Source organism: Podarcis bocagei, assembly GCF_964188305.1.
Source record: "Podarcis bocagei genome assembly, chromosome: 3".
NCBI lineage: Eukaryota > Metazoa > Chordata > Lepidosauria > Squamata > Lacertidae > Podarcis > Podarcis bocagei.
In genome coordinates, this window is record NC_138127.1 from 2,802,211 (window position 1) to 2,818,030 (window position 15,820).

The following is a 15,820-nucleotide window of genomic DNA, read 5'->3' on the forward strand; positions in this document are numbered from 1 at the left end:
ACAACAAACACTCTGTGAGGTGAGTGAGGCTGAGAGACTTTAGAGAAGTGTGACTAGCCCAAGGTCACCCAGCAGCTGCATGGGGAAGAATCGAACCCAGTTCACCAGATTACAAGTCCACCGCTCTTAACCACTACACCACACTGGGCCAGCAATGCCTATGCTCCTAGCCTACTTTTATTGGAATATGTGTAGATGACAAAATGGTCAATGCCTTTTCTTTCTTTCCTACAGGTATCCTCTCATTTTGCCGAACGTGAAACTTTCTGGCCTTTGCCTAAACCAGGGAAGTTGTTTCAGTCCTCTCTTGTATGCAGTACCGCCATGCTTGTAAACGCAAACTGCTGCAACAGGAAATGCTTCTGGAACTGACAAGTACCCTAAGAGAAGGCTTCAGATCACTTCTGGTAAGTAGCAAAATCAGACAAGTTCAAATATCCCACCCCCCCAGGCACCCATCTGTAAGGATGGCTAGGAGAGGAAAATGAAGTCAACTTCCCCCTGGTGTCCCAGAACCAGAAGAGGCATGAAAAGGGCAGGAGAGAGACTAGCAATGTGCAGACGTAGTCTGTGATATCTTGGGAAAACCCCTGGAGAGGAGGCAGCTGTAGGAAAGTGGAGACCTTCAGTCTCAGCAACTGCTTCATGGGGTAAAACCTACCAGAAATGAGTTGCTGTGCTTATTGTGCTGTGCACTATTAGTTTTGGCTAACAAGGAGTTAACTCCAACTTTCACAGTGTGATTTACTGACCAGCTTACTCTGTGACACACAGGTTCCCCGTCCTTGGGATCCATGGCCATCATCATCATTATGATCACAGAAAAGATCACAACATATATACTCAGAATAAAATCAACAACCCAACAACAACCCCCCCCCCGAAAAGAGCCACATTTTAAAAGGGTATAGGATGTCAATCAAGTCAACCAAAGGCCTGGTTAAAAAGAATCATTTTTGCCTGGTGCCTAAAGGTGTATAATGAAGGCACCAGGCGAACTTCCCTGGGGAGAGCATCCCACAGACAGGGAGCCACTGCAGAGAAGGCAGTGAGAAATGGGACTCACAGCACTCTCCTGATCTACATTCCTAAACTGGTTTGGACATTCACGACTCAAAGCTCAAGATGAATTCACTTTCCTAGGCATATCATAATGGGAGGAGCGTGCTTGAATACTGTAGACAGAATAGCACCCTCTGGATATTATAAGACAATTCTCATCATCTCATTGAAAGAGGTGGGTTTGCTTAGTGTGCAGAAGGGATGTTTAAAAGAGAAACATCAAATACCACATACTAATATTACTATAGAAGAAACATCAACATGCTGAAGGGTTTTGTACCTTGGCTGTCCTTTGAAAGATGGGCCCTGGGAGGCAGGAAGGGGAGGAAGATATATATTACCCTCTCCAGAGGGCATGCTTAATGCTCCCATGGCGAGTTATCAAGTGACTCTTTTGTCACTAGCCCAAAATGAGCGCCCTTTTCCAAGGCGTGACATCTTATTAGTTTCCTTTTCTGCAAGTGTAAGCAGAATCCACACTCACTTCCCTTCACTGTTACAAAACAGTGGGTGGAGTCATACAGAAGCCCAGAAGGGCTGGCTGAAGCCTTTAAATCATTCCCAATCTTAATCTTTTAAATGTTCTTTCTCATGGAGCGTTACCAGCACAGAATGCAGATGCTGATGAGAAAGTCTACTTACATCTCCATCCACTTTCTCTCTCACTCCCTGAATGATCAAACCAAAGGAGCTTGCTTTGCCTCTAGAGCCCTAGTGACCAAGGAGCCAGCAGAGGGCGGTGTCACAATGAAGGGTGTGTCACAAGGCCCTCCGCAACCTAGCAACCACCAGCACTGAACTGACACTACTCTCAACTGACACTACTAAGTTTCCTTATATGGATTTTAATCCATGTTCAGCTTTTTACAAGTATGTAAAATGAAATTTCCCCCTTTATATTCAAGCTTCCATTGTTCCTGCACATACTGAGCATTAGCTATCTAATCTACCTCTCTGCCTCTGTTTAAAAGGCCTGGTTAAAAAGGAACCTTTTTGTCTGGCACCTAAAGGTGTATAATGAAGGTGCCAGGCAAACTTCCCTGGGGAGAGCATCCCATAGATGGGTACCCACTGCAGAGAAGGCCCGTTCTCATGTTGCCACCCTCTGGACCTCTTGAGGAGGAGGCACACAAAGGAGGGCCTCAGAAGATGATCTCGGGGTCTGGGTAGGTTCATGATGCTTTGGACAATTATTTCCCCCTAGAAAGTACAGTGGTACCTCAGGTTACAGATGCTGCAGGTTACAGGTGCTTCAGGTTACAGATGCTTCAGGTTACAGACTCCGCTAAGACAGAAATAGTACAGTGGTGCCTCGCAAGACGAAAATAATCCGTTCCGCGAGTCTCTTCGTCTAGCGGTTTTTTCGTCTTGCGAAGCAACTCTATTAGCGGCTTAGCGGATTAGCGCTATTAGCGGTTTAGCGGCTTAGCGGCTATTAAAGGCTTAGCGGCTAAAAGGCTATTAGCGGCTTAGCAGCTTAGAAAAAGGGGGGAAGCGGAAAAAAATCGGAACACTCGCAAGACGTTTTCGTCTTGCGAAGCAAGCCCGTAGGGAAATTCGTCTTGCGAAGCGCATCGAAAAACGGAAAACCCTTTCGTCTAGCGGGTTTTCCGTCTTGCGAGGCATTCGTCTTGTGAGGCACCACTGTACCTTGGGTTAAGAACTTTACCTCAGGATGAGAACAGAAATCGCACGCCTGCGGCGCAGTGGCAGCAGGAGGCCCCATTAGCTAAAGTGGTACCTCAGGTTAAGAACAGTTTCAGGTTAAGAACGGACCTCCAGAACGAATTAAGTTCTTAACCAGAGGTACTGTACCACTGTATATGAATCAAACACAAAATTTTCTCGTTGCAGATTAATGAGAAGTGTGTGATGGAGGTGTGGGGCGGGGCACCCACCCACTCTTTCCCCATAGGAAGGGGTCTTGGTAACCTGGTAATTGCAAAGACACAGCCATGCATGTATAAACAGGGGAAAATGTATTACAGACTTAAATATTGTTTTCTTGTGAGATTCATTATAGTTAAGCCTACCAGAGATACGCTTTAATTCTTGGAAGGATGAACATTAATTTAAATATGGTTCAGCTACAGGACAGGACAAGCTTAATGAATTAACCATCTTTTCTCCACAGCAGGGTGTTTATTGGGGGCGGGGGGAGTAGTGCTAACCAGACTTTATTTTAATCAAGCTTTATAACTCTGACTTAATAAACCTTGTAAGTAATTTAATTTTGCCTCGCTGAATTGTTTAGTGCTGCATGTGAGATTTTTATTTCTTCCCCCTTTCCTTTAATATTACTACTCGCAGTAAGCAGAGATGAGAAGTGTTTGCATTGAGAACAAAACAAGATTGAATTACCTAAGTGTACCTTGTGTTGCTTTTTAGGTGCGATGTAATATTATGTGCCTTGCCGGCCGGCCACAACACCTACAGCATTCAAAATGGTGTACGGCGAATTCTTCCACAGGCCGGGACAAGATGAGGAGCTTGTCAACTTGAATGTGGGTGGCTTTAAGCAGTCCATTGGCCAAAGCACATTGCTCAAATTTCCCCATACGAGACTCGGGAAACTGCTCAAATGCCATTCGGAAGAAGCTATTCTGGAACTGTGCGACGACTACAGCGTTGCAGAGAAGGAGTACTACTTTGACCGGAACCCTTCCTTGTTCCGCTACGTGCTGAATTTTTATTACACAGGGAAACTCCACGTCATGGAAGAGCTCTGCGTCTTCTCCTTCTGCCAGGAAATAGAGTACTGGGGAATCAACGAGCTCTTCCTTGACTCTTGCTGCAGCAACAGGTACCAAGAAAGGAAAGAAGAGGGACTTGATAAGGAGTGGGACCAGAAAAGCAATGCCGGAAGCCTGGATTCTTCTGACGACGAGTCGTCCATCTTTGAGAAGGAGCTCGAGAAGTTTGATAAGCAATGGTTGGGGGAGTTGCGCAAAAACATATGGGTCAGAATGGAGAACCCTGCCTCTTGCTTGTCCGCCAAGTTGATTGCCGTTTCCTCCTTGAGCGTGGTCCTAGCATCCATTGTCACCATGTGCATCCATAGCATGCCAGAATTTCAGAAGCTGGATGCCAACGAAAGGGAGATAGAAGACCCTATCCTGGAAATAGTGGAGATCATATGCATCATCTGGTTCACCTCTGAGCTTATGATCAGGTTGGCTGCTGCTCCCAGTCAGAAAAAGTTCTGGAAGAACCCACTGAACATCATAGACTTTGTCTCCATCATTCCGTTCTACGCCACTTTGGCCGTGGACACCAAAGAGGAGGAAAGCGAAGACATCGAGAACATGGGGAAAGTGGTCCAGATCCTGCGTTTAATGAGGATCTTCCGTATCCTGAAGCTGGCTAGGCACTCTGTTGGGCTGCGGTCATTGGGTGCCACTTTGAGGCACAGCTACCACGAAGTTGGACTTCTGCTTTTGTTCCTGGCCGTTGGGATTTCCATTTTCTCTGTCCTGGTCTACTCTGTGGAAAAAGATGATGACACATCAGAGTTGCAGAGCATCCCAATCTGCTGGTGGTGGGCCACCATTAGCATGACCACTGTTGGCTATGGAGACACCTACCCGGTCACTCTTGGAGGGAAGATCATTGGCACAACGTGCATCATCTGTGGAATATTAGTGGTAGCTCTTCCCATCACCATCATTTTCAACAAGTTTTCCAAATACTACCAGAAGCAGAAGGATATTGACGTGGACCAGTGCAACAACGACGCCAAGGAGAAGACAAACGAGCTCCCTTATTTTAATATTAGGGATATTTATGCAAAAAGGATGCACTCCTTTATTTCTAGCCTTTCTTCAGTAGGATTTGTAGCCAACGATCAAGATTCAACCGACGCCTCAAGCATCCAAGATCTTGACGATGTTTATAACACAACATCTTTGCAGAATGGTACAGGAAAATGAGTTGAATCTCTTTTCTTTACTGTTTCCTTCTAATATTAGCACAGCTTTGACAAAGAGCACTTAAATTCTCAGGGTATCTTAACTCTCTGCCATATTAGGGCATTCTTGGCTCTGATGATGTTGCACATTCTTTACAGTTTAGATGGGGCTTAAGGATAGATAGACTGTGTGTGGTGGATTAGTTTTTTGTTTCTTTCACATGGCTTCAGAAAATGATATTGAGTGTGCTTGGTCCGGCAACCAAGTCCGATAACCTTTTAAAGAATGTGTGGTTTGAATGGATTGTGCGTTGGGAAATAGTGGGTTACTAGCACACGGGAAATGTGCTGGGACAAATGTAATTTTTTATTTGGGTGATTATACCTGAGAATGAACAGAAGTGCATACGAAACCATATTTGCTAAGAAACCAAATAGTCCTAAACTAAGCCAGGGGGCCTGTTAGCATCTGAGGTTAAAATTCAATATTATACAGGGCTAGGGAAAGGCATTGCTCCTCAACCATAGTTCACCCAGGCCTTCTTTGGTGTTATGGGTGGGTGCAATTCACTTGTGCTTCCTATAGCTTGCATACAGCCCTCAGCCTAATTCCATGCTAGTGGAGGAAGCCTGGTGGGAGGAAGGAAGTGGAATAGAAAATAATGGAGTGACAGAGAAGAAATTGAAAGCCTCTTGCAAGCAATTTGCAGTACAGTGGTACCTCTGGTTGCGAACGGGATCCGTTCCGGAGGCCCATTCACAACATGAAAAGAGCGCAACCTGAAGTGGTGTATCTGCGCAGGTGCACGGTGCAATTTGGCGCTTGTGCACATGCGTGAAGTATGATTTAGCGCTTGTGTGCATGCGCGAGCTGCGAAACTCGGAAGTAACCCTTTCCAGTACTTCCGGGTCGCCGCGGGACGTAACCTGAAAGAACGTAACATGAAGCAAACGTAACATGAGGTATGACTTTAGTGTAAACATCTGGCGAGTGGGATCTGCCCTTTCTCCAGCAGCCTGCTGGGCTGGGAGAAAGAGGAAGGGAATGAAGGGGAAAAGGGAGTGTGATTGGTCCTGGCTGGTTTTGGGTGTAACCTCATCCAAACCCAGTTTAACCTTGCCCACCCCTGGCTTTCCCTACCTGCCAGATCCAGGGAGAGAAAAAAAGCTTCCCAACTCCCGCCTTTTGATGTGCAAAATGTCGGCACTTTATTTCGTTTTGCAGGCACAGGCACCTGTTTCAGATGCATGTCTTGCTTAGCTGCCTGATCTCAGGAAAGATGTGCTCATTGCCACTTGATGTGCCAGCCATTCACCCTTCATTTCTCACCGCAGGGTTGGGCAACCTTTTTTTTAACCTCCCTACTTGTCTACACACACAAACACGCACACAGGCAAGCAAGAAGCATTATTCAAGGGCACCTTCCAATTGGCAGAAGCACTTAAGGTGTTGAACAAGCCTGGTGTGAGATGTGGTCCACTGAGAAGACTGTGGGTCACTAAGAGAAGCCGGGGAAAGGGCCTGAGTTCCTCCATCTTTGATTTAGTGTCTGAACCTACCCTTAAGCCATAGATCAACATGGTGGATGGCAGAGTCAGGCAATGAGTCAGCCATATTATTCCTTCCAACTCACTCGGTTCAGTTCGCTTTTTAAATGGACGCATAACAGAGCTGGAAGGAACCCAGAAGCCATATCATATATTTCCTTGGCCCTAGCATAAAATTAAGCTGCCAACTTCCACAAGTCCGAATAATAGCATTCCCCCGGTCAGAGAAAAGGTACACCCCATAATAGTGTTGGCCAAGCAGTTGACTTGAAGCAATTTGTACAAATTTGGCAGTATACTTCTGTCTTAATTTCTGGATCCTGGGACTTCTTAAGTGAATCCATCCTCGCACATAGAAACACATTTCCATTTATTTTTCTCTTTCCAATTAATTTCTAGTTTGGGGGAGGCAGAGTGCTCCCGCAACTTGCAGTGCGACGGACTGTGTCAAGCTGACCACGAAACCAGTCTAAATGTCAAGTCTTGCCCCTGTTTATGGGCTCAGGGTTTTATATCCTCTGTGTACTTCCTTTGTTTTGGTGATGGTGACAGCAGGACGCATGACAAAGCAGTGAAGCATTTGCTTGGTTCTCCGCTGATTGCAGTAGGAGGAATTCATCAAGGCTGACTATAAATGGAATAGGGGTGCTATCATCTTTGTACGTGAGATTGCAAGTCGAAATTCTGATAGCCACCCGGCCACTAAAGCCCACAGATATCCTTGTAATCACCTGGAGGAGGCTAAATTATCTCATATGAAATCACACATTGTATACACACAGCAGGAGCTTCCCAGAGCTGCAGAACCTACTACTGCAAGGGAGATTTGCTGGTGCACTCCATTTTTGGTCTTTACAGCAGAATGGCCGAGCCCCCATACCTCCATTTAAGGCAGCCAAATTGCTCAGCCGACACTAAAAAGCTTAACTTAAGCAGCCTTCTCTTGTCAATCATTCTCACAAACCAGCCTGGCAGTGTTTAAAACAGAGAGACCAATGATTCAGATACTGTTAAGAGTGGTGATGAGGAAAACTCTGTAATATCAGCTGAGAGGAGAAGCTGAAGCCTCTTTTTATGCTTTCTGAGTATTTTTTATTATTCTGACGCTCGTCTGCTGTTGAGTGGTACCTGCCAAAAATGTTCTGAAGTCTTGTGAATCTACTTTGTTTTTTGTTAGAGCTCTGAGATCCACCAAGCAGAATCAGGTGGAAAAGACGTACAATTCAAGGATTAAATAACACCGAATCCAGGAATTTGTGTTGAGTACCTGAACTGAACTTTCTGCACTTCCACACAGAATCCATGATTCCGTGTACTCAAGCTTTCTTCATTGCAGCAGTATAATAGTATTTGGGGGGGGGGTATGTGCCATTTTATTATTCCCACTGTCAAATGACTGGAAGTCAAAAGTCTTTCCTGATCTGCTTTGGGTTACCCAGAGGTGTACTTGTAGCTGCAGATTGGCTGTCTGTCAACCCCTTCTTTAAAAGTCATAGGAACTAGGAAAAGCAAAACATGGGGCTTTCTGACTTAGATATATAGGGGCTAGTAGACAGCTTTCAGTGAAAAGACTGGTTTGGGGACAGGGATTTGCTGGAATTCTGGAGGATGGGGTGGTAGGTTTGCAGCTTAATAGCTTCTGGTTTAATACAGAGGTAGTAGCTACCAGTGGGGACGCAGGTGGCGCTGTGGGACACGGGTGGCACTGTGGTCTAAACCACAGAGCCTAGGGCTTGCCGATCAGAAGGTTGGTGGTTCGAATCCCCGTGACGGGGTGAGCTCCCATTGTTCGGTCCCAGCTCCTGCCCACAAAGCAGTTCGAAAGCACTTCAAGTGCAAGTAGATAAATAGGTACCACTCCAGCGGGAAGGTAAATGGTGTTTCCGTGCGCTGCTCTGGTTTGCCAGAAGCGGCTTAGTCATGCTGACCACATGACCCGGAAGCTGTCTGCGGACAAACGCCGGCTCCCTCAGCCACTAAAGCAAGATGAGCACTGCAACCCCAGAGTCGTCCGCGACTGGACCTAATGGTCAGGGGTACCTTTACCTTCACCTTTAGCTACCAGTGGGCTAGACACTTCTAGCTGAATTTGTATAAGCAACTCAAGTTTTCCCCAGTGGCTAAGAAGGGGTCTTTGAGGGAGAAGCACAGGCATAAACAGTGGACATTAAATTGATAGCACTGACTAGGGCTGGGGGATATCTGGTTTTCAATATCATGATATATAACCAGCTAAACATTGCGATATACCGATAGGCCATTATGTCTGAAGTGAGGATGGTACTATGCAGAGGCATTGACTGGCCTCACAGTTTTTCCCGCATCGTGGTTTTCACCGGCGGTGCTCTTGTGATTTGCTGCACACCCTCCCGGAGGCAGAGGAGAACTGAGTTGGCGGAGTTAGCAGGGGCTGCAGCAATCAAGAAAAGCATTGGCTGGCTTCATGGTTTCCCCTGCGTTGTGATTTTTGCATAACACACACACACACACACACACACACACACACACACACACCATGATTCAAGTAAAAAATGGACTTCAAACTGGTTTTGGATCATATTTCGCTCAGCCCCAACACACATCATGATTTGTGATTTATTGCCAGGTCAAAAGTTATGAAACCGATATTGCAATATGGACTTCAAACCAGGTTTGGATGATATATTGATATATTGCCCAGCCCTGGCTAGCTGGTGGTGGGGTGGGCAAGGCAGACATATGCCTTTGCTGTTCTTTGCTGTTTCATGTACCAGCACAAACATTATCTTGGCTGAAAGCAAGTGAAGCGTTGGGTTTGCTGCATGCAACAGTTTTCTTGGAATACCGGGCAAGGCTGTTGTGCAGAGATGCACTCTGGAAGACATGAATGGCTAGAAGTATCGTTAGTTACCAGGTTCTTCTTGGTTCAGCTGGTATATGCAGTCATGAGTATAGCAAGTCCCTTCTAAACCACTCCTTTTAAACAGTTTTTGTGAGTTTTGAAGGACAATGTCAGTGCAGTAAGTTCAGCCTCCACAAGCGCAGCCGGCTTACAGCATGCTGACTCATCCCGCCTGTGCCTGAGTCCCTTATTCTTTGTGAAATGACCAAGATCTGCTAAAAGTCTGGATAAAGTTCTTTTAATGCACTCGGATTAATCAATAGCTCTTATAAACCCATTACAACTTTTCAGTGCGCTGAGCTCCTCTCTGTTTCTGTCTTTTATTATTACTTTTTAAAGCCCCAAAGAACCACATCCTGCAATTTGTGTAGCACACTGATAAGCGCTCAGAAATATTGCTGTGACTGATGCTACAGAACGCACGCTTCCTACCCTTTCCGAATCTTTCAGTTTCGATGCCGTGCAAATCCTTTATAAAAAGTTGCCTGTTTTCTGTAGTGCTGTTTTCCTTTCCTAAGATCTTCTCTGCTTGTGTGCTTTTGTCTGCAGAAAGACACAGAGGACGGGAAAGTCTATGGGAAGCCAAGGCTTCAGAGTAGCCCTTGTCCAAACAACAAACCCATCTCAGTGGCTTTTATTGTTAACTTGAGAAATCCCTGTGTCACTTCACAGGAGAGATGAGTGTTTTGGGAGAGCTGGGCACCTAGCCTTTCTCCTTTCCTCTACTGTGCTTCACTTTAGACCCTGACTATTTCCATATTGGGATGCGGGTGGCGCTGTGGGTTAAACCACAGAGCCTAGGACTTGCCGATCAGAAGGTCAGTGGTTCGAATCCCCACGACGGGGTGAGCTCCCGTTGCTCGGTCCCAGCTCCTGCCAACCTAGCAGTTTGAAAGCACATCAAAGTGCAAGTAGATAAATAGGTACCGCTCCAGCGGGAAGGTAAACGGCATTTCCGTGCGCTGCTCTGGTGCGCCAGAAGCAGCTTAGTCATGCTGGCCACATGACCCAGAAGCTGTACACTGGCTCTCTCGGCCAGTAAAGCAAGATGAGCGCCGCAACCCCAGAGTCGGCCACGACTGGACCTAGTGGTCAGGGGTCCCTTTACCTTACTATTTCCATATTGGCAAGATTGCCCCTACTGTTAGCCAGAGTGAGGCAACTGCCTCAGGCGGCTGGTTTCGGGTATCATGAAAGGCTGAGAAAGACCAACGTGGTTACTCCCATCGGCCCCAGCCAACATGGCTGAAGGTCAGGAATGATGGGAGTTGTAGTTTCTGCAAGACGTCACATTGTCTACCCCTGGAACAGAATAAGAGAGAGTAGCCGACCAAATGAGTTTTGTAGTTGAGCAGGGATTTAAGCCCAGTCCTAGTCAGACGCTCTACTCCTGAATTGGAGAACCTCAGGCCCATGGGTCTAATCAGACTTCCCCGTTTACTCTCAAGGTTGAGGCCATTTTGGCCAAGCTTTGCCCACCTGATCTTCACCTGGTGTCAAACTGGTTCTTTATTGTTCAAGTCTACCTAAAGGGAGCTGGCTTGCTTTTGAATATGAAATTGCTAAGTTTTGCAAAATGTTCAAGTTTTCCCTGTTGCTGTGGATTGGGACTGTGATTTTGGATGTAACAACTGGCTGTGAGCCTGAAAGACTGCAAGCGTATATAATGTTGGATTGTATCCAAGAAAGAGTGATATGTTTTTCTTGCTTTAACCAATCATGAAGCAATAGCTGCGGGAGTTCATATGACTTGAGTAAAAATTATCATTTCACTGGGTGCAAAATTGCATCTTGACTCCAGCCGCTTCCAGATCATAATACATTAGGCAAAATATTTGGGGTGGATGAATTTTGGCAGGAACCGATAACCTTATCTGAAATTATTTCTACTCTCCTGATCTTTCTAAAGCACGCTAATCTTTGCAATGTGAAAGTAGAAAGAGTATCAAGTTTCTGTTTGTGGTGGAAACTCAAGAAAGCAAAACTTTATTCCCTGGAGTAAAGTTAGAGAGGCTTACTCAGATCTTCATGTAACCTGGGTCAAGAATGTATACATGGGATAAGAAAAACTGGATTCTGTGACTAACAAATTGTCAAAAATAAGGAAAGGTGCATATTCTGCATAGTTTGGATAATTCCTGTTTTGTTTTTTTGTAGTCTGACTAAGAGGTAAGGACCTATGCAGGGCACAGGAGACCCTGCATGCTATCCACAAACACTTAAGCCTTGTCTTTATAAGCTTGCAAGTGCAGAAATTCAAGCTAATGACAGGCTATACCAATCAGTACTGTGGGTGATATTCTATCCCCAGTTCCCATGAGAAAGTTGGAGTCGTACTCCTAAAATTTAGTTTCTTGCCATCGGACTTCATTTGCAACCTTTGTTTTGTTCATACATATGCCTTATTATTTGGTGAGTCATTGTTAAGTTCTCTCCTTTAATCATTACACATGCTTTATAAACTTTTTTTTTAAAGTTCTCCAAAGCAGTTGCACAAAATGTTCTAGCTTTATCTACTAGATTGTAGTGGTGGCCAGCTGTGGCCCAGGGGCCGTAAAGGAGGCAGTGGTGAAGTTTTGCACTACTAGTTCTGGGCTTAGGAATTCATAGTCGTGGTGACAGCAAATTGTTAAGGGAAGCATGTTGGTGTTCAGTCAGGTTGGTTTTCAAGCACTGTGATGTACTTTCTCAGGCAGGCTAGAGACAAAAAAATCACACTATGGCACAGGAGAGGGGGCATGTTTTCATTTATTTATTTTGAGCATCTCTGCCCTTCTCTTCATTGTAACGTAACAACCCAACTGCACTGGCTACCAGTTAGTTTCCGGGCCAATTCAAAGTGCTGGTTTTGACCTATAAAGCCTTAAACGGCTCAGGATCACAATACCTCAAGGACCGCCTCTTTCCATATGAACCCACCCAGACCCTGAGATCATCTTCTGAGGCCCTTCTTTGTGAGCCTCCTTCTTGAGAGGTCCGGAGGGTGGCAGCACGAGAACAGGCCTTCTCTGCAGTGGCCCTTCATCTGTGGAATGCTCTCCCCAGGGAAGTTCGCCTGGCGCCTTCATTATACACCTGTAGGCACCAGGCAAAAACGTTCCTTTTTAACCAGGCCTTCGGTCGATCTGATTGACATCCAATGCCCTTTTAAAATGTGTCGGGAGTGGGGTTATTGGGCTTTTGGTCTTATTATGTATTTTGTGATCTTATCCTGTGAACTGCCCTGAAACCTGTGGGCATAGGGTGGTATACAAATTTAATTAATAACAACAATGATAATATTTTTAGATGGTTGTAACTTGCCCTGGGACCTGCTAGTGAAGGAGAGGAATAAAATGAATAAACACGCAAGGGGTGATCTCTAATTTTCCACTGTACGGCAATATAGGATGACACTGAAAAGAAGGAGAGGGTTGCTGTGCATAGCTGTCAACTTTTCCCTTTTCTTGTGAGGAATCCTATTCGGAATAAGGGAATTTCCCTTTAAAAAAGGGAAAAGTTGACAGCTATGCTGCTGTGGAGCTACAATGAATCATTTTGTGAATTGTTGAAGACACAGGGCCCTTTCCATACCATTTTGGTGTGTGGCAGTTGCACCGGAGAGGTAGATTAGATAGCTAATGCTCAATAGGTGCAGGAACAACAGAAGCTTGAATATAAAGGGAAAATTTTCATTTTACGTACTTGTAAAAAGCTGAACATGGATTAAAAGCCATATAAGGAAACTTAGTAGTGTCAGTTGAGAGTAGTGTCAGTTGAGTGCTGGTGGTTGCTAGGTTGCGGAGGTCCTTGTGACACGCCCTTCATTGTGACACCTCCCTCTGCTGGCTCCTTGGTCACGAGGGCTCTAGAGGCATAGCCATCTCCTTTGGTTTGATCATTCAGCGAGTGAGAGAGAAAGTGGATGGAGATGTAAGAAGACTTTCTCATCAGCATCTGCATTCTGTGCTGGTAATGCTCCATGAGAGTCTTAGGGAACATTTAAAAGATTTAGATCAGGAATAATTTAAATGCTTCAGCCAGCCCTTCTGGGCATCTTTATGACTCCACCCACTGTTTTGTAACAGTGAAGGGAAGTGAGTGTGGATTCTGCTTACACTTTAGGAAAAGGAAAACTAATAAGATGTCATGCCTTGGAAAAGGGCATTCTTTTTAGGCTAGTTACACAAGAGTCGCTTGATAACTCGCCATGGGAGCATTTAGCATGCCCTTTGGAGAGGGTGATATCTTACCTTGCCTTCCTCCCCTTCCTGACTCCCAGGGCTCATCTTTCAAAGGACAGCCAAGGTACAAAACCCTTCAGCATGCTGATGTTTCTTCTATAGTAATATTAGTATGTGGAATTTGAAGTTTCTCTTTTAAACAACCTTTCTCTCCACTAAGCAAACCCACCTCTTTCAATGAGATGGTGAGAATTGTCTTATAATATCCAGAGGGTGCTATTCTGGCTACAGTCTTCAAGCACTCTCTTCACAGGATTCCCATGATTGCCTAAGGAAGTGAATTCATCTTGAGCTTTGAGTCGTGAATGTTCAAACCAGTTGAGGGATTTAGATCAGGAGAGTACGGTGAGTCCCATTTCTCACCTTTTGATGGGCCTTCTCTGCAGTGACTCCCCATCTGTGGAATCCTCTCCCCAGGAAAGTTCTCCTGGCGCCTTCTTTATACCCCTTTAGGCGCCAGGCAAAACCATTCCTTTTTAACCAGGCCTTTGGTTGACCAGATTGACATCCTATACCCTTTTATACTCTTTTGTGGGGGAGGTATTGGGTTGTTGTTTCTATTTTGATTATATATTTTGTGGCTTTATATTCTCATTTTGTTCTGTGAGCTGTCCTGAAACCTCCAGGTATAGGGCAGTATAAAAATTCAATAAATAACAACAACAACACCAGTGTAAGTTATAATATAATATACTGTTGGAGTTTGGTATGTGTAGCAGCAGAGTAAATATATAGTTTGGTGAGACTGCTGGTTGTAGAAATATTTTTTTTAAAAAAACTCCTGACAAACAAAGGCATTCTGAATTCATGTTTACAGGATCCTTTAAGGATTCCTCTCCAGGCAGGGATGGGAATGACTGAGGTCTGAAATCCTGTAGGGCCGCATCCAGTCATTGCATACAGTATTGATCTAGGTGAGCCAGTGGTCTGGCTCAGTGCTATTTTTCTAGAAAAAGAGGTGCCAAAACTCTCCATGAACACCTCCCTTGTTCTCTTACACACGGGATGCAGGTGACACTCTGGTCTAAACCACTGAGCCTCTTGGGCTTGCTGATCAGAAGGTTGGCGGTTCGAATCCCCTCAACAGAGTGATCTCCCATTGCTCTGTCCCAGCTTCTGCCAACCTAGCAGTTCGAAAGCATACCCGTGCAAGTAGATAAATAGGTACATCTGCGACGGGAAGGTAAACAGCGTTTCCGTGCGCTCTGGTTTTTGTCATGGTGTTCCTTTGTGCCAGAAGCGGTTTAGTCCTGCTGGCCACATAACCCGGAAAGCTGTCTGTGGACAAATGCCAGCTCCCTCGGCTTGAAAGCGAGATGAGCTCTGCAAACCCATGGTTGCTTTTGACTGGACTTAACTGTCCAGGACTCCTTTATCTGTTCTCTTATAATGGCAGAGGGGCTGAGAGGTGCCAGAACTGAGTTTCAGCCCTGGGTATAATGTACTTTCCTATCTTCCCTTGGCTGCCAAGACAAATAGCTGTAAGCTTTAGGATTGGATGACTGTCTCCGGCACAGACAGAAAGCCCACGAATGTGGGAAATGAAATCACCTATGATTCATTGTGGGATAAACTAACTTCCTTAAGTGAGCGTGTGGCCTGTAGTATAGGTTTGTTCCGACTCCCCATCCCCTCACCTGGAGGGCTCCCCCCCTTCCCAATGAAATGCTAATACATGCAAGGTTGCCTAATAGATTGCTACACGTGCTGGCTGGGTACCTGTCAAAACATTGCTGCATTTCCTTAAGAAAGGTTGGCACAAAGCTAATCGCTGCTAATGTGCGGTGTGCTGAACTGCGTCCAGGGCTTTGCTGCATTACAGGAATGTGCAGCTTATGCAGAGTGCTCTTGTGAGAAAACAGTGCTTGCTGCTGCTGCTGGAATCCCTTGGGCCAAATCCTGAAAACTTAATAGTTTGGGGGGGGGGTGTTTTTGTGTGTGCGTGTTCATTAGTCGTCTGTGCAAAGCAGTACCTGCGACTCTGCAAGAAACGGTGCAGTTAGCATTAACTGCTAAGGGAAAAAAACCTTTGAGGTTGCTGCTTTGCTGTTCTTCTATCCTTTGTTGTTGTTTTTTGTTCTTCGATTATTGCATTTGTGGTTTAATTGTTTTAGACTGCAGTCTTAATCCTCTGCCCACTTTGCTTGCAGTAAGTCCTCTTGAACTCAGTGGAGTTCATTTCTGAATCAACATGCACAG

At 45.4% G+C, this 15,820-nt stretch overlaps 1 protein-coding gene across 9 annotated transcripts in view; it reads left to right on the top strand.

The window, feature by feature from the left end:
* KCNS3 (potassium voltage-gated channel modifier subfamily S member 3) overlaps positions 1 to 15,820 on the top strand; it is a 55,612-nt gene that overhangs the window by 26,945 nt on the left and 12,847 nt on the right. For 2 of the 9 annotated variants that reach the window (XR_014006793.1, XM_081189138.1), the window contains exons 1-2: positions 1,838 to 1,932; positions 3,451 to 4,977. Coding sequence is in view for 5 of the 9 variants with exons in the window: in XM_081189138.1 (XP_081045264.1) it covers positions 3,507 to 4,977 (1,471 nt within the window). In the remaining 4 variants the exon portion in view is untranslated. Of the gene's footprint in view, positions 1 to 234; positions 408 to 1,837; positions 1,933 to 2,033; positions 2,229 to 3,450; positions 5,060 to 6,916; positions 7,789 to 12,940; positions 13,311 to 13,659; positions 13,732 to 15,820 lie in introns of those variants that run through there. The other 7 variants (XM_081189136.1, XM_081189135.1, XM_081189137.1 and 4 more) reach the window with 7 other exon arrangements.